Source organism: Mixophyes fleayi, chromosome 3 (genome assembly GCF_038048845.1).
Source record: "Mixophyes fleayi isolate aMixFle1 chromosome 3, aMixFle1.hap1, whole genome shotgun sequence".
Classification (NCBI taxonomy): domain Eukaryota; kingdom Metazoa; phylum Chordata; class Amphibia; order Anura; family Limnodynastidae; genus Mixophyes; species Mixophyes fleayi.
In genome coordinates this window covers 149,158,890-149,181,476 of record NC_134404.1, presented here as the reverse complement: position 1 = coordinate 149,181,476, position 22,587 = coordinate 149,158,890, and the positions used below count along the sequence as shown (strand labels likewise).

General features: G+C 36.9%; 1 protein-coding gene across 3 annotated transcripts in view; it reads left to right on the top strand.

Moving 5' to 3' along the window:
• KHDRBS2 (KH RNA binding domain containing, signal transduction associated 2) overlaps positions 1-22,587 on the top strand; it is a 314,320-nt gene that overhangs the window by 202,389 nt on the left and 89,344 nt on the right. For all 3 annotated transcript variants that reach the window (XM_075202569.1, XM_075202568.1, XM_075202570.1), the window contains 2 exons: positions 16,687-16,814; positions 19,791-19,983. In XM_075202569.1, coding sequence (XP_075058670.1) covers positions 16,687-16,814; positions 19,791-19,983 — 321 coding nt within the window. The remainder of the gene's footprint in view (positions 1-16,686; positions 16,815-19,790; positions 19,984-22,587) is intronic.

Genomic DNA, 22,587 nt, shown 5'->3' with positions numbered 1-22,587 from the left:
TCGTCAGAAAATATGCCAGGGGTCGGGGTCACGAGCAAATCAGCAGTATCAGAGGTTCAAGCCAGAAGGTCAAGGGCACAGGCAAAAAGACAAGTCCAAGTTACAGGCAGGGGTCATACACGGCAAACGGAGGTCCAAAGGTTAACACCAACAGCACAGTAGCAGGCAGCAACACAGAAGTCTGGAAGCTATACCCGGCAGGGAGGCTAAGCCCTCCCTGCCTTAAATACTCAATGTGACCAATCAGAGCCTAACTCTGAAACCGCCCCCAGCCTATGCCTAATAAATAAAATATTCCTAATTAGCCCACAGGCTAGTTTCTTTAATTGCGCACGCGCCCGGTTGTTCTCCGTTGCCAGGACGCGGCGCTATGTCTTTCAGCATCCCGACCGTGGCCTAGGCAACGGCCGGGACGAGCCCCGGAATTGACGTTCTGGTCGTCATAGCGACGGCCGGGACGCCTGTGAGAGAGTCACGGCGGCTGGGCTCCGCCCAGCGGCTCGTAACAGCAAGAAGCGCCGGAACAAAACACATTAATTTGTTAAGTTCAATTTGCTTCACATGTGTTATGTGTGGATTTATTAATACACTTTTCTCAGAAATTCAGAACTTAAGGCTCTGGTGTTTATATCCAGTTACTTAAAACTTTACATTTATACACAATTTCAAAATTTACTTACAGGAAAATTAGGGGGAAATGACATTTTTATAATATAGGCATTAGTGATAAAAAAGCAAAAGAAAAATAATAAAAAAAAATGTTGTTTTTGCCACATAAAAAACATGTAACAGAATGTTCTTAATGTCTACTGAACATAAAATACAATTTTATAGTTGCTTGTGATTGCCGACACATACATAGGATACTGATATCACTAGGACACAGACTAGCCCTATAGCTGGTGCAAGAGTTTCAGCATAAAAGTAAGTAACTTTGAGATGCGCAGGGCTTGATTCGAACGTGGCTGTGTTCATGCCCACACTGTACAGCGGTAACGGCAAAACACCCCTTCCCCATCCCGTCGAAGTACGAAGATGCGGTGGACAAGGCTACATTCATTGGCGCATGTCCCTGTTCTAGGCATGCGCAGAGTGATTTTGTATACGATACACTCAAAATCGGTATAGACGTGCCTTAATGAATCAGGTCTGTAATATACACATTCTAGGATATCATATAGGTCTATGTTTTTTGTTCTAATTTCTTTGGTTGCTGATGAATAATTAGAGTCCTCATTCATTTCTGTTTAATTATCATTTCACACTTGTTTTTAATCAGATAGCCATGGAGGGAGACAGGGCTGCTTAGCAGTAAATTACACTACTGTGTTGGTATACATTTGTGCTTGTATAAAAGGAGGACAATTCCTTTCATGCAAATATCATAGTTACATGAATGTCAAGCATCTTAACTTCTGCCATGATATAAGAACATATATAGACACACATCCATCTCCAACTTACATAAGTACTATTAGTCTGATTAAGCAGAGTTTTTCAAGATTAAACTAAATGTGTTTAATGCAAACAACATTAATTTGCATTCATTGTCAAGCATGTACCACACTCATAGAGATGATCATGTAAGTAGGTGCAGTAATGCAGCATACTCTGGAACATTGATATGGATTACATGAGTGTGCAGTTTATCCTAAACAATATATAAGCAAGATTCTGTTAGTCCTGAATCTAATATTAAGCTTATTGTGATGATAAGAGAATTAAGCCAATGTGCTTCTTTATAGAGTTAGATTTATTTAGTTTTTATACCAAGACCAAAAAATGCAATAGATTCAAGTCCTCAGAAAAACTGGTACTGCAATGTGAATATTAAAAACCATTTATTAAAACAAATAATATAAAAATACACTCAATAAGCATATAGAGACAAACCACCTTCTAGATGAGGAAAAAATATTAAATATAGGTGCACCTATCAGAAAAATATATATATTTTTTGTAGATTTTGAATATTTCCTCAAGAGTTTTGTTTAATGCATATTTGCTTAGAGGCTGATTTAGAGATTGGTGTTGGTCAATTTTTGTGGTGTATATATACATATTCTATACTGTGCATGCATACCAAAATGCAGGGGCAGGTTGGGAACCTAAAGTGGCCCTTGAAAAAAATCTGAAAGTGGCCTCAAGTAGGTAGGAACAAATCAGTTGTAGGCAGGTTCAACACAGGTCCAACACAAAAGTGGGCAGGGTTAGCACATTATCCCTAGCCACAATGGTGGTAGCCAATAAAACAAACAATTACATTCTGAGTGTCATCAATGGCCGGTGGAGTCCTTCACATTAGGCAAAGTTAACACACAAGTAGGCAAAGCATTTCACTGGTAGGTGCAGCAAACACAAGTAGGCAGAGCCGGCACACCAGTGGGTGTAGTACAGATATTGGTTATGTGAGTAGCAGCTTAATCCAGTAACAGGGTGTTTCCATGGTTAGCATTAACGAGATAAGTTGAGCCTTGAAAGTCCTTGCTATTGTATGAAGCACGACCAGTATAGTGCCAGATGGTTCATTCTCACTGAGGCCTCATCCTATATCAATCTCCAGTGTAAAAGAAAAAAATAAAGAAAGCACATTGCCTCTGCCTGTTTGTACGCAAAGCTTTAGGGCCTTTTACCCATGGTGGTAGGCATTCCCTGGTCCCCAAGAGGAGGATCTACCCTACCAATTGCCCCCTGTACCACATTTTGGGGTTAGGGTTGGCTTTAAAACATAAAAAATACATATTTTTATATGTTACTGTGATTCCCAATAAACACTAGCATCAACAATTTTTTTAAAAAAGCTTTTTTTTGTTTTTGTTTGAACTAAATGCAAATGAAAATGTATTAGACAAAGCAGGTATTATATACTATTTTGTGTGATAACTTGACCAGTACTAGAGATGCTTAGGCTCGGTTCCTCGAGAACCGAACACACCCGAACTTAGGGGATCTGAGTACCGAGCCGAGTCAGCTTGGTACTGTCGCGTGCCCTCGGAATTAAAAAAGGAGGAAAAACGTCACCATGACATCGTCGGATCTTGGATCTCACAAATTTTGAATTGCTTTTTAAGACCTCCCATTTTTCTTTTCAGCCACTGCTGTGTGCCAATCTGTCCTAGATGTGGTAGGAACTACTGTGTGTTTTTGTCATTGCTCGGTCGCTTAGCATCCAGCCAAGTTGCTGCAGTTTTTGTATGAAAATAATATGTGACCTGTGAGGTGGTCTAAATTGACTGCAAATGACTTGAAATTAGTGTTATTGAGGTTATTGTAGGAACAAAAAAAGAGCAAAATTATGTGATTTTAGCATATTTTAAGATTTTTTTCTAAAAAATCCAAAACCAAAACCAAAACACACGAGGGCAGTTTTACCAAAACCAAAACTAATAGGCGAAGCTAATCCAGATCCAAAACCAGTTCACGGGGGTCAGTGAGCATCTCTAGCCAGTACTAGTGACATTTGTGTGTTATACAATACAGAGACTATCCTAGTGACTGCCATACAATATAGAGTCAAGTCCTTCAAATGTTTTCCATACAATACAGAGAGCATTAAAGTGATACAATACACAAAACATCCTGGTGACTTTAATACAATACAGAGACCATCCATTTAACAGCAATACAGTACAGAAAGCATTCTATTGATCTCATTACAATACAGAGGTCACAAGGATTAAACTGACTGGAATACAATGCAAAAAGCTTCCTAATGACCATGCTACAATACAGAGTGCTACAATACAAGTGACCACAGTACAATACAAGTGACCACAGTACAGTACAGAAAATATCCTAATGACATTAATACAATACAGAGAGCATCCTAGAATGCAAGTGACTGACATACAATACACACAGCTTCCTAGTGTCTACCTTACAATGCAGAGACCATTCTGCCGACCTATTCACAATACAATGAGCATCCCAGTGACTGCTATACAATACAATGAGTATATATATATATATATATATATATATATATATATATATATTTACAAGTTAACCCGTGCATGATACTCATGCATTCTAGTCAAATCAAGCTACTTAAGGTGTTAAAAAGGTTCTTGTCATGCATTTGGGCCTAGCCCAGGCCTCCTCAGGGAAAGAGCGTTACATCCCGACGCAAGCGCCCTTTTTTAACGTGGTTTTGTCCACATGTCACCACCTCATCATTTTTCTCCATCACCTCATCCTTCATCTTCATCGCCACAGACACACACACACACACTAACACACGCTGCTACACATTCAGGGGCGGATCTAGAAAATGTTTGTTCCCCGGGGCGATGTTAAATGCTAAATCGCCCCGCCCCCTTTCCGACTTCTGAGGCTGCCGGGGGCTGCACAGTATGTGCAGGTCCGCTCGGCAGTGACAGGCAGGGACAGTGTGCTGCCCGGCTGCTCTGATTCTGTTTAAAACACAATAAGAGCAGCCGGGCAGCACACTGTCACTGCCAAACGGACCTGCACATACTGTGCAGCCGTCGGCAGCAAACCCCTGCTAGGAGGGGGGGGGGGGGGTGGGCGATTGCCCCGATCGCACCCACCTGGATCCGCCACTGTACACGTGTGTTCATGAGGTAAAATTACCTCACGAAAATGAGTTTGACCCCTCAACTCGTCAATAATGTCAGTATACCAAATTTCAGCCCTTTTTGAGGGTTTTTTTCGACACACACTGAGAATTTAGTAGGTCAGTTAACCCGTGCATGATACTCATGCATTCTAGTCAAATCAAGCTACTTAAGGTGTTAAAAACTCCCCACCATCACCCCCGGCAACCACCAACCACTCCCAACTGTCACTTCTCCTTCAAGAAATATATAGGTCAGTGTATAACTCTGCCCAGCAGGTGGCGCTGCAGCTTGGTTTTTTTTTTTCACACACGCCACTAGGCATTTATATAGTAGATATGCATTTCCTTATTTGCCTGAATTTCCTTATTTATTCCATTTATGCGTACTGCAGACTCCCCTCTTTTCCCTTTCCTGCGTTTTGGTTCAGCTGTTTATTTTTCTTTATTTTCCCTCCCTTCTGACCACACATTTCCAGGCTCAGTCATCTCCCCTCAGGAGCTTCACTACCCACAATCCTCCTTCTGCAGTAAACCCCCCAAAATACCCTCTCTGTTATAGGATCCACAGAACCGTTTGCCCACCACAAGCTCCTATCATAGTATTGGTCCCATGAGACTCCTGTAAGCCACAGGAGCCCCATAGAACCTAGTGCTGTACCACAGACACCGGGTTTACCTGTATTGTGACACTTCCTTTGAAAATAATTTGTAAGTAAGGTTAGTCGTGCAGTTGGCATCTAGCTGACACCTTTTCCTAAACACACCTTGGTCTGTTGTAAAACTGCTTTTATTTATATATTTGTCTGTTATCTTTGACTCAAACATCTTTTTGAGTTTACATAATGTTTTGCACCTTACTAAAGATTTATTTTGCATCACACCAAGTGGTCAAAGTGGAGGGTGTATATTGTGATATGGCATTCCAGCACTTCTCCTACTGCCTGCATTGTAAAACTATAAAATTATATTTACCTATATTGCCATTACATTTTTCTTTTCTTCTTTTTAAACATATTTTATTGAAAAGTTTTTCAGGTTTTTACAGCATAAAGGTTAGTTTACAAATCAAACAATTTTCACACTTAAAAAATTGTTATTAAGAACTTTGTTTTGAAGCTAAATCGCGGAATTGAGAATAGAAAGAAGGTATAACCAAGGCAGGGGGTGAGGGGGAAGGAGGGGGAGAAGAGACTTAATGTGAGAAGAGAAGTGAAGATCAGGTTTAAGGGGCTAAGAAGGGGAAAAGGGGGGGTTAGTGGGAGGGAAAGGAGGGGAATGGAAGAAATTCAGCTTGGCATCTTGGGGATTGTTAAACGTTTAACGTGTGACTTAAAACTAATTCAGTGATGTCAAACTCCGTTTTAATGCTCTCTTGGTTGGTCTCCTCCGTAGGTGGCAAGCCAAGGTTCCCAGATATGCCACTACATTTTTCATACCGCCACTTCTAAATTTCCACTTCGACCAGTGAACACACCCCTTTGTATACAGCCTAAAAAAAATTTCAAACGTTAAAGTAGTTCAAAGTGTAGTTTGCTGTGCTTAGTTTCACCCCACAGATGTAAACAGAGACATCCAACAGGATCAGCATAGGTGATAATACACTTTACACAGGCAATTCATAGTTGTTTTTTAGTTATAGGTAGAAAATACTTGTAAAATCGAAATACCTGCCACTTGAATGAAACATTTCCATTATTCTAAAATTTCTCTAATTGTTTAATATGAAAATAGTCACACAAGCACCAACATTATGATTAAGTCACTTTTTATGGTTAAATATTAGTGATGATTTAATGATGGAGTAGAATAAAATGAATATAGGTAGGAAAAGCTTAATGCTAAAGTACATGGGACAAGCAGATTTTTAACCTCCAAAGTGCTGTGCACTACAATCAATAGCGAGCATTGACAAATCTATGCATGTTGTAGACATATAAGTGTGTGCACATGCATAAACAATCACACACAAGGGATTGAACATTCAAAGAAGTTAAATCTTTCCGGATGACCTTAGAAATACAACAGAAACAAATACACACTAGGGGGAAACCACCCCTCTTTGTCGATATTCTGCAACGTTGACAGCTAAATGTAAAGCAGCAATGTGTTTAAGGTCAAAACTTGCCCTTAAAGGCATTGCCATTTTAAGTTTGCCCTGCAAAGTCGCCGAATAATGGCGAGTTGCAGAAATCGAAGCATAATACATTAGCTCCCAGGAAAACATTCAAGTAAAATGTGCATATTTGTAGTATGCCTGTGTAAATTATCTAAAATATACATATTTGTAGTCCAGATTAGTTTTGACCCAAAGAGGGGTGGGTCCCCTGCGGTTTCCTTTACACTGCATCTATTGATACTCACAATTGTTACTCACAGTAAGGAACTTAGATAAATCATTATCCATATTTGTTGAATATGAAAATCTATGTTGTCTGTAAATGGTTGGATCATAATAATTGTGAAAAAATAAATAATATTGCAAATTATGTAAAAATAAAATGAGAAACTGCAGATCTAAAAATAATTTTATTTTGTTATTGCTTGGAGCTGTAACTAGATTAAAAAAAACAAGAAACATTTGTTTGTTTTAGTTGCAGAGGCTATTTTTCCACTACGATTGCACAATTCCTTTTAAACATTCTGAACAAATTTCTTTGTAACATGGATCTAAGTGAGGAAAATTACTCAATGTTTTGGTGGCAAGATTCCAAAACTGGCTTGCTGAAAAATAATCTTGCTTGCCCTTCAGTCTTTTAGTCAGGGCAATAGGATCACCATTGTTCTGACATTTTCCTGTGAGTAATTGGTGCTTGTAGAATTTATTGTTTCTACCCTCCATTATTTTGGCTATGTGCAAGCAGGGGGGAAACCATGTTAATTGATTAGCTTTTGTTGCATGATTAAGTAGTTCACATATTGACTTTAGGGATTTGACTTGGGCAGCAGTTCAATATCTCTCAATGTCTTTAGAGTCCATTTTTCGCAACTTTTTATGATTTACCCCAAAATTGCACTATTTAAAGTTTTTCCCTTAAATGTTCCCGGTCCAATTCCAAACACACGCCACAAAATAGAATGAATTAATTTTTGTCATATCAGCTGTATTTATAGACTATGAATTCTGCAATATATAAATTTACAATTACAGTGCAGATTGGAGAAGCAAAAACCGAGCCCAAAAATATTATTGTTGCAACTTGAACATCTGCAAATTAGGTTGTTCTATCGCAAAGCTAAACTCTTAATTTACATTAATATATAGAAAAGCATCAAAACCACAAATAGCGGTAATATCCTTGAAAAAATGTTAGTTTCTATAATAAAATTAGTATTTGTTCAGTAGTTGTCCATATACTCATTCACCTCAGGTATATATGTGATGATCAAAAAAAATCAGTAACCAAACTTTGTCACAAAAGCAATTTACCTTTTGCTCTATGTATTTATAAGTGAACTAAAGTAAGTGAAGAAACAAACGAAGAACCTACTGCACTTAGACCAACGTGGAGGTATTGCGCTACGTGAGATAAGGTAAAGGAGATCGCTGCAGACTGGACACACGCAGTCTACACAAGCCAAACGCCCACTTGAGTCAGGTGACAGGAAGGGTGTTACATACAAACTTTCTAGTTTTCCTCCCGCCATTTACTAACACAACATATTCAGGGCATACAAAGCAATACATAATAATTAATCTACATAAAAATATTGACATTTACAGATTAAATGATCAGTCTACCTTTGTGAACTTATTTGTTCCAGGTTTAAATGTGCATCTATTTTGCAAATATGATTCCCATCGTATAGCCAACATTTGAGTAGATATACTATCTAATCGAGTGCATGCAACATGTACCTTTTCCTTCTTCTTTTTGATATATAGGGCTCTGTCTATGCACGGTGGGCCAAAATCAGCTGTTTGAACTAAACTCAGCTGTTTGAACTGACAAGCATGAAAACTATTTTTCTACTCTGTTTAAACCCAATGTGCCTGGACTATTGAATGCTAGTGGTGGGCAGGCATAGACAAAGCACTGCATATGCCCTGCCCTATGCATATGCTCTTGACACAGCTTCCATGATTTCAAACATTGTTATTACTTTTTAAATCCTCAAATTACACAGATTTTTCAGAGCATAAATAAAATAGTTTTTATGAGTTGTCTAGAGATAACTTAGAGATTACTGTAAATGGGTAACATCTTGCATTACATTTAAAACCAAGCAAAGCATACTGCAAGCTGAGCCACAATTTGGCATCATACCCCTCTGTATACAGATTAAAAAAAGTCCAAATATAAAAGTAGTGCAAATTGTAGTTTGCTGTGCTTAGTTTCACCCCTCAGATGGGAATAGAGGCATCAGTGTTTTAACAATCCAATGGGATTAGCGGAGGTGAAAACCCTTTTAAAACTGAAATGCCTAGCAACTTCTCTAATTGTTTAACATGAGAATGGTCACACAAACACCAAAATGATGGCTAAGTCATTTTTTATTGGTTAAATATGAATGATTATTTAATGATGGAGTTAAGTGAAATTGAGGACAAGCTTAATGCTAATGTACATGGGACAAGCAGATTGCATTACAATCTTGAGCAAGCATTGACCAAGCTATAAACATTGTAGATATGTGATGTAAGAGTGTGCACATGCATAAACAATCACACACAAGGGCAAACTTGCCTTTACAAGCCATCGCCGCTTTAAATTTCTCCTGCAAAGTCGTCGATTTTCTGCGACTTGCAGAAATCGGAACTTGATACATTTACCCCAAAGTCTTTCACAGAAGTTGAATCTGTCTGGATGATCTTAGAAATGCACTCAGTTGCTATGAGAAGTCTTCTTTTTCTGAACCTTGAAGCTCTCTGGTCGGTTCTTTTTATTTTATTACAAAAAAATATACACTAGTAAAACATTCAAATGAAATATGCATATTTGCAGTATATCTGTGTAAATGATCCAAAATAATTAAAACTAAGACATAAATGTAACATGAAAGCCATTTTTAGGATGTTCATTTTACAGCTGAATTAAAATGTACACAATGAAGGTAAAGAGTAGAGAGTAGTTCCACAAATCTGTTCTAAAATTTAAAATAATGCTGGAATTTCTTAAATCAATTATAAATTCAAGCTAAATTCAAGAAAGTTGAACAGGTTCAACCATGTTCGTAACAGTTTTAATATGTTCAAGTCTGTGTGCTGGTGCTGGCACAAACACATTTATGTTAAAATGGATATATTTTAGTGTTTTTTTTAATTGCGAACAGAGAATATGTAATTAGAACCTCAAATGGCGTAATTAACCCACACATTTGTGTATATTAAGTGTCATATTACAATCCTTATTGTAATGCATCCTGCCATCACTCCTGATGAAGTCATATGACACAAATTTTAAATCTTTGTTGTTTGCTGCTCGTGTTTGTGGATATGGATGAATAGAAGACATCTACATCATGCAGCATTCCTGTAATATTTCTGATTTTCCATACTTGATGGAATGTGTCCATTTTTAAAGCTTCTTATAATAAATAGAAACAGTTTTCTGCATCATGGAAGTGCCCCCTGTTTGTGTTTTGTTTTAGATTCCTGTAGAGATCGGGTAAGTTTGTGGAAGCTGCAAACTTTACAATGAGTCTTAGTGAAGTGAATAAACTGTAACTGCCAAAGACTGGACCTTTAAAATAAAGACCCAGCAAACTGATTTATGGACCTTCAATCATTTAGGAGTTGGTGAATACCGTACTATTATTTTAACGTCATCATTTAAATAGCGTTTAACAAAAAAAAATCAAAACCGTGAATGGTCTCGAACACAAATGGAAACTGTATATGGTAAACATGAGCCACACATCTTGTACCACAAATTCCAGTTGGCATCAATTGACGGTTGTACCACAAACATGTTTAAGGTAACCAAACCAGTGAAATAAGATTGAAATTCAAAGTGGTTCAACATTTTTTTATCATCTATGATGAAGAGTATGACTGGCACATGGAACAATGTGTTGTTGTGCCTAGATAAAATATTATTTTCCCTTGAAAGTGGAAGTAAAGTCTAAAAATGTTATTATATGATGTAGAGCATAGTAACCCTCATGCAATATGAATGTCAGTATTGTTTTTTGCCTCCTATTTCTTTTTAAGACACGCCAAAAATGAGTTTATAAAAATGAATACAAAGTAATAAATATAATATAATAATGTAAGCTATAATGTACAGTATGCAGTAACAAAACAACTGCTGCCTAAATAGTACAAACTTAAAAACAACATAGTTATGGTATATCTGCCTTTACTAGGAAAGTGGGATTTTTGTGTTCTCAATTAGTGAAACAACCTGATCAAAGCATTCATAGAGAAGCCCAGACTGGTAGCAAGCTGGAGAAACTAAGATAAAAGTGATGATAGGGTGCCAGAAGGACTAGAAATCCATAGTCCCAGGCTACCCGGAAGACAAGACTTTGATAAAGATCCCTGAGGAAGCCCACTGGCTATTGCCCCGGGTGAAACGCGTTGGTTATTGTCCTCAATCATCACATTAGTGCTTTGTTGGCACTTTCTAGCATGCTAGGATCCTTTTACTGCTTTTTACAGACACCAATAACAGAGCACAGCCTGCAGCGTGTATACGCATCTCTGCAGCGGGATCGCCCCCCCCCCCCCCCCCTCTTCCTCTCCAGCCTCAAACTCTCAGTGAGAAGGAGAGAGGCTTTCCCCGGGAATCAGGAGGATTCAAATTGGATTCATCTATTTACATTTATTGGCGACATACAGACTCCTGCACTATATATATTATTACGGAGATTAGCCCGCAGCGTACACACGCATATTCATAGCGGGATCATCTCAGTTTCTGCTCAGCCCCAACTTTTAACAAGAAGGAGAGAGGCTTCTCCGGGAATCAGGAGGATTATAACTGGACCCACTCACCGACATCCTGTCGGGTGCTGTTTTATCATCGGAGCCAAGTGTACAGCTCGTATCCATCAATTGACAGCACTACCATACACCACGGGACTGCCACTGAGTGCCTGTCTGTATAACAGACACCTAGACGTCCCTGCATTATAAAGTGAGTAACTGTTTAGACTTCTACATACGAGTATACCTTATTGATAACTACAGTATCACTCATTTTTATTCACCATACTGGACATTATCAGAAGGATAAATACGGGACTACTGTTGCCCAATCCTAGACCACTTTTATTTCCGCAGTTTGTGATCTTCAATGCGGTCTTAGGCTTATCTCCATGACTACAATTCTATATTCAGCGGACTTTGTTATATCAACATTGTTGGACATTTTTGCATATCACGCTGATATACTCATTGTTACACTGTATACTCCTGTGGCTCGACAATCATTTGGAGTTGGATTTAAGATATAATATTCAATATTTATCATTGTAACTGCATTATATGTATCCAATTTTATTGTATTTACTATACAGTTTATGCTGTGTTGTTTTGTTCCAGCTGGAACACATTGTTCACATAGTTCTGTCATTATCAAACACATTTACCTTTTCCAAGCGCCCAGAACCTGTTTATCTTTATAGTGTACAGTAATGGCATACCGAATGCATGTCTATGCAGATGCCACTGATTCAAGTTCAGGGCATCTCTTAAGTATGTGTTTTTTAGCGTATCATTTGCACTAGCTACAGGGATGGTGTTATTGCTGACTGATAGTGATGACTGCATGGATGCGTGCCAGAACTTGTGTTTGCAAGTAAGAGAAACTATAAAAATGGATGTTATGTACTGTATGCACTAAGGGCATCCTGATTTATGTATTTAATGTATACATTTTTTTTATTAATGATTATAGTATTAAGAGCTGTAATTTTTTATAAAATGGTATTCTTTGCGTGCATTCTAAAGAGACTTTGTACATGTCCTGCAGTCTGTTCTGTTTGTCTACATACAGAAAAGTAACCTGTAGCCAAAGTGTTGTTAAACTCAGATTCAAATGGAACTATATCTTGAGATCCGCTTCTGTTTGCATATGGGCGTACATATGTACAAGTTACGTGCAAGCTTTTTAAATGCAAGTTTCGTTCACATATGTTCGAAGATGAATCAGGCCTAGAATGCTTAACCTTCACCTGTGCCTAGCTGCTTTAGCAATCTTAATGGACTATGAGCATGCTCACAAAGGAAGAAGTCCTGCAATATACTCTTCTGTCATAGGCCAAACCGCTAAAAAAACCTATGTATTTCAAATTACCATAGTAGATATTTTTTTTTAATTACTTGGTAAGTACTTGGTAAGTATACAAATAATGACATTTATTGACCTGTGGTTTGACAAACTGCTGGAAATCCCGCTGGAAAAAAGAGGTGGTTGTGAGAGGCCAAACCGTATGCTGTTTAAGCTATCTTGCCTGTCAGTAGTTAAAAAATAAATAAGTGAATACATTTTAAAAAAAACAGCCTCCCTCCCCTTCTTTAACAACCCTTGCTACTCAGGTTTGCGAGTACTCTAAAGAGGAACTGTACAAAGATTGGGTACCGGCACTTAGAGATGCCTGGCCCAATGCCTAGTAGCACTGGGCCCCTCCAGGGTTAAAATGTTCAAATATTGTGTAGACTCTTGTGGCACTTCAAGTGCAGCATGCACATGGGTGAAGGCCACTTTACTGTAAAAATAAATTAATGGTGCCCCTTACTGTAATGATAAAGTAATTGTGTCCTCTTAGTCTATGAAATAAATAATTAACTTTGCCCCATTATTATTTTTAATCTTCTTTCCTTCATATGTTTTTTCTGTAGTGTAGTGTCGAGAATAAATACATACCTGGAATCTTCTTGTCTCCATCCAACGTAATCCATTATAAAAAAATAAATAAAAACTCCTCTTACATTAAGTGACCTGCTCCCGAGCAGCTCCTGTCACCCAATGAGTTAATGTCCGGTAAGCTCACTTACCTAACAGACACGAATATCACCAGCAGTTTGGATTTTCATCCTCCAAACAGCAGAAACATAGTGTTTTGGACTGCGGATATTTCAAAATAGTAGTATCAGTGAGACATTGTATTGTAATGTTACTGATGATGGCACAGATTGGTTAACTTAATTTCATAAACCCTCCTAGACCAATATCCAGCAAATCCAAAACATTACAAACTTGTACAAAATGTGTCACACATCTATAAAACTATAAATTGAAGATGGTGCAATGATAAATACATTAAACTTAAAGGGGCATATTCAATTACGATTCCGGTCCGCGGGATCGCACCAGAACGGGTCGCAAAGTTAATCCACGGTACCGCAATAACGTGGATTTTCGTTCGCAGCCCATAGGGTTGCGTACGAAAAACAACTTAAGAACGTGCTTAAATTTGGATGTAGAGGAACAGATGAAGAGTCCCAGATGACATACTCCTTTTAAATCAGATGCTATGAAACGTCAATGGAAACATCTAATTATAAATATCAGAATGACACACAATGTATAAGCACTTTCTCAAGCAGTAGATATTTCTTTAAAGTTGACCACAGCAAATTCAAGTTAATTCAGTCACTAGCAACACTGTCTGGGTTACACTCAATTAGTAGCCAGGGCTTCAATAGTTTTAATCAAACATGAACTGATGATCACAATAGAGCTCTAATCACACTGTTCCATATGACAAATGTCAGTAGAGAACATATACATTCTCACACAATGAAAATCAACTGATTTAATGTACCAATTTCACATTCAATTTCCTCATCACAAAGCAAAATGCAGCTGCAAAGGGACAGCAATGGATACATGTGTAAACGAATGTCTGTTCATAGAACATCTTCAAAATTGAAAAAGTGTAACGAGTATACTTGTAAATTGTAACAATTAATTATCAATGTCAACTGATGCGATGGTCCATAGAATGAGTGTGGTTTCATCAGAGGCATGCAATCCACGGTTATACTACAGGTTATTTAATTTGGTGATAACCAAATAAAAAACATCTCTAATTAAGAGCATTATATACAGTGCTATAATTAAAGTATGAAAACAATAAAAACTGTCTTTGCATAAGGTGTATAATGAGCAAAAATCAGAGAAGCAATCAGTTTATAATAAGAATATAAAGTCATACCTTTCTTTTAAAGAGTACTGTATTGTAATCAGGTGATTATTCCTAGAGGCAGGAGTATCAACCAAAAAAATAATAAGTAAAAGAAAATGTTAGGAGTTTAATTAGAAACTATAACATATATACATTTAAAGAGAATATTACTGCAAAATATGGGCAGTATGGTGGCTTAGTGGTTAGCATTTCTGCCTCACAGCACTGATTGAGTCTGATTCCTGACAACGGCCTTATCTTTGTGGAGTTTGTTTGTTCTCCCCGTGTTTGCGCAGGTTTCCTCCGGATGCACCGATTTCCTCCCACAATCCAAAAACATACTAGTAGGTTAATTGGCTGCTATCAAATTTACCCTAGTGTGTGTGTGTGTGTTATGGAATTTAGACTGTAAGCTCTGTTGGGGCAGGGACTGATGTGAGAGAGTTCTCTGTACAGCACTGCAGAATTAGTGTTGGTATATAAATAAATATATATATTTATAAATATATAAATAAATAGGTGAGGATGATAAAAGTCTCACTTCACTTTATAACATATGTGTTATTTAAATAAATTGCATAATCCTCTATGTGAAAATTGTAAAGTATATCATCATCATCAACATTTATATATATAGCGCCACTAATTCCGCAGCGCTGTACAGAGAACTCACTTACATCAGTCCCTGCCCCATTGGGGCTTACAGTCTAAATTCCCTAACACACACACACAGACAGACACAGACTAGGGTCAATTTGTTAGTAGCCAATTAACCTACCAGTATGTATTTGGAATGTGGGAGGAAACCGGAGCACCCGGAGGAAACCCATGCAAACACGGGGAGAACATACAAACTCCTCACAGATAAGGCCATGGTCAGGAATTGAACTCATGACCCAAGTGCTGTATATTATCTTGTACCTCATTGACACAGGAATGCACTAACATGGCCAACATAGTCAATTGTCAGGAAGTGGAAGCTATATCAGCCCACCCAGGAGCTGCCTAGAAAAGGTCACTCCTCAAATGTCTGCTCAAACACACACTGGCCTGTAGGGTAGCACAAAATAAGCTATTACCCAAAATGAACCACGTAAATGCACGTCTGGAGTTGCCAAAAAGTATGAAAGTGACCCACTTGTGACATTGGAAAGTTTTGTGCTCAGATGAGACCAAGGTGGAGTATTTTGGCTAAAGTTCAAAGCAATATGTGTGGCGAAAATCTAATACTGCATATAGCAACACTTCACAAAACACCATATCTACAGTGAAGTTTGATGGTGGTAGCATTATGCTGCTATGCTGCTTTTTATCAGAAAGGACTGGCCATCTTTATTAAAATAGAAGGAAGCATGGATGGTGCAAAATACAGGAAAATGCTGTAAGAGAACCTGTTTCAGCCTGCTAAAAATGAAAGATGGGTGGAAGTTCAATTTTCAGTGGGACAGTGATACCAAATACAAGGCTAAACTAACACTGGAGTGTCCCAAGAACAAAAAGGTTAAAGTCCTAAAATGACCCAGTCAGAGCCCTGATGTCAATCTATTTGAAAATCTCTGGTATTGTTTGATAAATTGTGATGCACAAGGATCAACAACCTGCGAAAACACTCCTCTAAAAATGGATCAAAATCAATCCAAATCAGTATGCAAAGGTGGTACATTCTTCACAAAAGACTTTAAACTGTTATTGCTGCAAAAGGTGACTCTACAAGATAGTAAAGCATGGGGTTATATACTTATGCAAGTAATCTATTCAATTTATTTTACTTGATCTGTTTTTGTTATGTAGAACAATGTCACATTCTAAAAATTATTTAATGTTGAGTGTCAGTGCGTTCAAATAAAAATATCACAAACTTTTAGTGTATGACTTCGTTTATTCAGTAAAATAAGAGAACTGGTCAAGGCTCAAAATTACCTTTTCTTATTTCTTAATTATTTAAATATGTTTTAGACAATTAAATGTTTGCTTTATTCAGTATGCTCAATATCATAAATTACATGGGTTAACTATCATTTGTTATGATTTAGGATTATAATGATGAAATTCGGCAAGAGCAATTAAGAGAGCTATCCTACTTAAATGGTTCTGAAGAATCCAGTCCAGGAAAAATATCAAGAGGTAGAGGAATAAGATTAGTCCCTGCAGTAGCTGCTAGGTAAGTGACTAAATCATTAACGTACTGCTTGAGTTTTCTGCCTTTTACTTTAAATGAGAATACAGACAGCTTTTCAAATAACATTTTAAGCAGTGAAAATAATTATTTAAACAAAACTTATTTTTGTCTCAAGCACAACAAATTTGCAATAAACACCACCAGGCTTATATAACAGATAATCAAATGTAAATTGCATTGCTATTCGCAACATTCTTACAAAACTACTAATCACCATATTCGCAAATTATATCTTTATCACGTGAAGCCTTTATAGCACTCTTTCCAATTCACCAACACAGAAAAAGACACTTTACACGTGGATTGCTCTTTACATAGTTAAATTTCCTTAAATTAGTTGAATTCAGAAGCATATTTTCCTAAACGCAGCTAAAATGCCTTCCTAAAATCTTAGTGATATGATATGTTGTTATGTAGAATGAGCCCAGAAATGAGAGGATACATTTCTGGGGTATAGATTTGCAGACCTGATTATTATGGATATACTAGTAACTGGTAAACACCCTGCAATTTCAAAGGGATAACTTTTTTGTCACCCAGGTGTATGTGATATGGGTATACACATTTATATACACACTACCATGGAAATATCACACAGGAGCAGCGTTGGGGTCTGCTTTATTCTTTAACAAAATATGGTGAATATCCATCAGCTAGAGAAGCACACTGACATGATATATGACAGCAAGGCAATGCAATCTCTCCCTGCCTATTATATGCCATACAGTCAAAGAAATAACCAATATGTGTATGGTAACATACATAATTAGGAAAAAAACACCTAGGGCCTGATTCATTAAGGAACTTAAATTAAGAAGTTTCTTATTTAAGGCTCCTGGACAAAACCATGTTACAATGCAAGGGGTGCAAATTAGTTTTCTGTTTTGCACATAAGTTAAATACTGACTGTTTTTTCATGTAGCACACAAATACTTGATAGCTTATTTGTACGCTGAAATTTAAAGTTGATATTTGTGTGCTAGGCTGGAGTTTGTGAGGGACATTAATACTCTTGTAGTGCAGCTTAAATCTCAATGCAGTTCTTCTCAAATAATACCCCAACTGCTGAGCAACAGATGCATACTAGTGCATACTAGTTTGCACAATAACTTCTAAGAGGTGGAATGGTGTGGTAGAACTAAAGAGAAAAGCAGATTTCTTAGTTATGGTAATAATAAGCACAATAACGTCTGTGTAATAAAATGTTCTGTAGGCTGATTAAACACATCCACAGCTTTGACTGAATAATTAGTCAAAGAGAGTGATGAAAAAACATTAGTTTGTATCCCTTGTGTCAATTCAAATTGTACAGGTTCCCCAGGAACTGTGCATACAATCTTTGTAACTGGCGGAGTTATATGAATTAGTGGGGCAGTTAAAATGTCTTTGCTTTCATTATTTAGTCAATTGTGTGGTTGTAAGAATAAGAAAGTGTTAAGTTTCTTCTGCTGGGTCTGACTATAGGGACATTGATATTCCTGATTACCTATTTTACAACAATAATACTACATTCCAGCTTGTTACTGTCCTGCTTTTGTCTGCAATCGTTCCTTCCCTGCTCACATTAACAGCAACCCCTTCGTCTTCCCCCTTGCTCTACTCTGAGCTGTTAGCTTCTATAATTTTTAAAACCATAAGTTGTCTGTGTCTATCATCGACTTTTTATTATACTATAAATAGACTATGGTTTAGAAATAAAAAATAAATGCTTCTCGCAAATACAGAATTATTACAATCTACCATTTACAGCAAATGAATGCCAGAAGGTAACAGAAAATATATTAAACCTTTTTTTATTATATCTTTTATTTCAGCTTCTACATTTCAATTCTTCTTTTCTTTTAATATCCTACTTAACCTATTCAAGATATGTTCTCCATTGTACACTAAAACACTTCTTATTAAATATTCTGAATCTAATTATTCTAAAATAAAGCTACACATACATCCTGTTGTTGTAATATATGGTGGGGTCTTTACTATTACCTTCCCTCTTTATAATCTCAATTCACATTGAACACTCACACAAGGAAATTTGTGTTTATAAGTCCTTTAAAGGACCAAGCAAGTGGACTCGAATGTCACACAGTTCTCAGATTCATGACTGTTTACAGAGGGAAATGGGTGAGGATGAAACATTTTGGGAATCCTTTTAGTGGATTCTGTAGACAAGCAATACAAAAAATTATGGACTATATCACCTGCCACATAGGTGGGAACTCAATTCCTCACAATGAGCCACCAGACATAATAGAGATGTCCTGCTGTGCTCATTTCCGTGTACTACAGTAACCAAACATCTTGGATTTTCATGAAAATCCATGATGTTAAATTCTACAAGCACTCCGCAGCACATTGCAGGAAATTGAATTCCCCCTAGAATTTACACCCATCAGTCTATAGGCATGCCTCCCATCCAAGTCCATGCAATAATGTGATGTGGCTGGGGTAGCTATCCTCTTTAAAATCACAAAAAGTGTCATATTAAATCTGGTTATACCCATAACAATTTTATTAACTTCATGTACACATGTATTGTTTATAAAATCTGTAATATTTTTTATGGCACATAGTGTGCCATAAAAAAAGTGTTAGTGAGTGTTATAATGCTGCTATAGTAGTTTTCTTCCCTCACTACAAACATAAGATAAGCTGTGCTACACAGTACATTGTAGTAACAATATGCATAGCTATCAGCTTTCAGTTTTACAACATTACTTAATGATTTGTTATTCATTTCATATGTATCATTAATAATGTATTTTGTATATTATGTCCACATATATTAATATGTGAAAATGTCCTGTTAGCATTTAAGACTTTATGCATCCTTAGGAACAGCTGTTAATGATGAAATGATTTACTCTTGCTTTGTCTTGTCATAGGTTTTGTTAAGATATAAGTATATATAAACTATCCATTGTATAAGCTGCTCAGCTTCTTTCTGTTCTGTCATAGGAATAGAGGTGGCGTCATTCCTCCTCCTCTGCCTGGGCGAGGCACACCAGTACTCAGAGGTTCACCTGTATCACGTGGAGCATTACCACTGCCACCAGTTGCCCGTGGGGTTCCTGTAGTACGGGCAAGAGGAGCTCCAACTGCATCAGGATATCGAGCACCACCCCCTGCCCTTGAGACCTATGATGATTATGTAAGTTATATCTGTCTTTTAAACAATGATTTATTTCATTATGTGTAGACATTGGTGGCAATGTGCCTCTAATAAATATTAGGTTACTGAACATGATCTAAAGAAATGTTTATGCTGTGCTAAGTTAGTTGTGTTTTTTATTGCCACTTTATTAATAAATATATTCTATAGTAAATCAAACAAAAACAGTAATTGGTGCAAAATACTGTATTGGGGAGCAAGAATGGTAAATGCTGAAGGGATGAAGTCCAAAACATCCGAGAGACATTACCAACCCACTGCAAAGTGCCGGGTAAATAAGTCCCAATTTCTAAATAGAATACATAACATTATTTTATTATTTTATTTTGTCATTGTATAGTTAGCTTATATCTTTAATGGAAAATAAGGCAAGGTTTCTAATTAGCTCTATTTAACTTATACTAGATGCTTTCATTCTAAAGTAAGTATAGGTGAATTATAGTTAGTACGTGTTCCATAATTAATAATGCCACTCGGTGTGATTTTTATGTACATTATTTTGTTGTGCTTTGGACTACTGACACTCAAAAGCAATGATAGATGACAAAACTTGACTTTTAACATTTACATATTTTCATTTTGAAGATTTAACACTAGTTAAGTGCTACATAAATTACAATTATATGCACATATATGTCAGTCTAGCTAAAAAATAATTTTTTAAGCAAACATTGGTTCAGCATGTAAAAAGCATGTGATTGACTATAACCTTCTTCACCTTTAATTTCTGTTTACATTCTAAAGTCAATGGGCCTGATTCATTAAGGAAAGGAAAGCAAACAAATGAGTAGGTTTTCTCCCGGAGAAAACCATGTTACAATGTAAGGGGTGCATAATAAATACTGACTGTTTTTTAATCTAGCACACAAATACCTGATAGTTTTAGTTTAACACTGAAATTTATAATTGATCTAGGACATGCCCTAACCCAACAATAAATCTGTCCCCACATTTTAAATTTAGCTCCCCCTCCAATACAACATGCTTTTGTCAAGATGCAAAGGTAATCATCTTTTTTTGCTTTACTTTCCCTAATGAATGAGGCCCTATAACAGTATCTGGGGAGCAATTCATTTTGCGGATCTCATTATATGTACTTTGCGATTTGTAAGGAGGCATTTTAACATAAAGGACATTATTTGTTTAGCTTTTTATTACATTTTTCAGTTTTCGATTATATATATATCTTTTTTGCTAACCTGGAAAGTATATGTAATAAAATTAGATGTAATAAAATAAAATTAAAACATTTCCTCATTAACTAGTTTACACCATAAACTGAGTTTAGTCACGCTAGAGATTTGACTAGTAAATATGATAAGTTTTGTATGAACATAGTAAAAGATATGATCAAAATATGCTACAAATTGTTTGTAAATAATTATGCCTTACACATTTGTTTTACACGAGAATCATGGCCTTTTTTACTAACATATTATTAATAAAAAATGTTCTGTGCCAAAATGTTAAAATGCATACATAGGGGCATATTCAATTAGCTTTCGGATTCGCGGTAACGCGCGTTACCGCGAAAAGTGCGCATTCTTGCGGGTATTACGGTACCGCATTAACGCGGATTTTCGTTCGCAACCCTATGGGCTGCGAACGAAAATCCACGTTATTGCGGTAACGTGTATTACGTTTCGCGGCTGTTCCGGCGCGTTACCGCGAATCCGAAAGCTAATTGAATATGCCCCATAATGTTAAACAATACTCTAAAACCCCCACGTGCAGCAATAGGTAAAAGTGATCAAAAAGTGCTGAAAGCAAATACTATAGGTGGAACAACCTCGAGGTGCAAAAAATTAGCAAGCTAGCATTTAACAAAATCATTTAGTTCACACTTATTGAATCTATTACACAGGTTAAAATGCCTGATTCCCCTCTATACTCCCTTCTGCGCAGACCGCTCCCTGACACCGCCCGACCCACACAAAAACTCATCAATCACATCTTAAATGCAGCTAAATGCTTGATGGCCACTTAATGGGAAAACAATACCCCCCCACTCCCTCTCTGCCACAATCAACAAAGTTTGGTTAGTTTATAGAATGGAAAGCATCTCAGTTGTTCTTAATGACACACTAGTGAATTTCAAAAATTCATGGTCTTCCTGGACAAATTACTGCAATGCCAAACCCCTATTAACAACCGTATGACATACCCATGTCTTTATAACACATGATTGCTATATGTTTGGATTACTTATACCCCTGCATGATAGATATGCATAATCTATATCTACTTTATTCCCTTCTCCATCATTAATTTACAGTTCACCAAGTAGCAAACTCCTATGTCCCTCTTTCTCCCCCCCCCCCTAACCTTTTTTTTCCTATGTTTGTCCCCCCCAAGAAAAAAAACAAGAAAAACAACATTCTTCTTCTGTTATGATAACATACCTATTCGCCTTCTGCAAATCAGAGTTTCCCTCAATATTTGTCACTTTCTTTTTTGTCAAAACATATTGTCAATCACATGTATAATGTTTGGTATGTATTACATATGTTATTTTGCAACAATCAATTAAAAACAAATTTAAACAAAAAATATTTTGTTCAACAATTAAGAATTTTTTGAGAC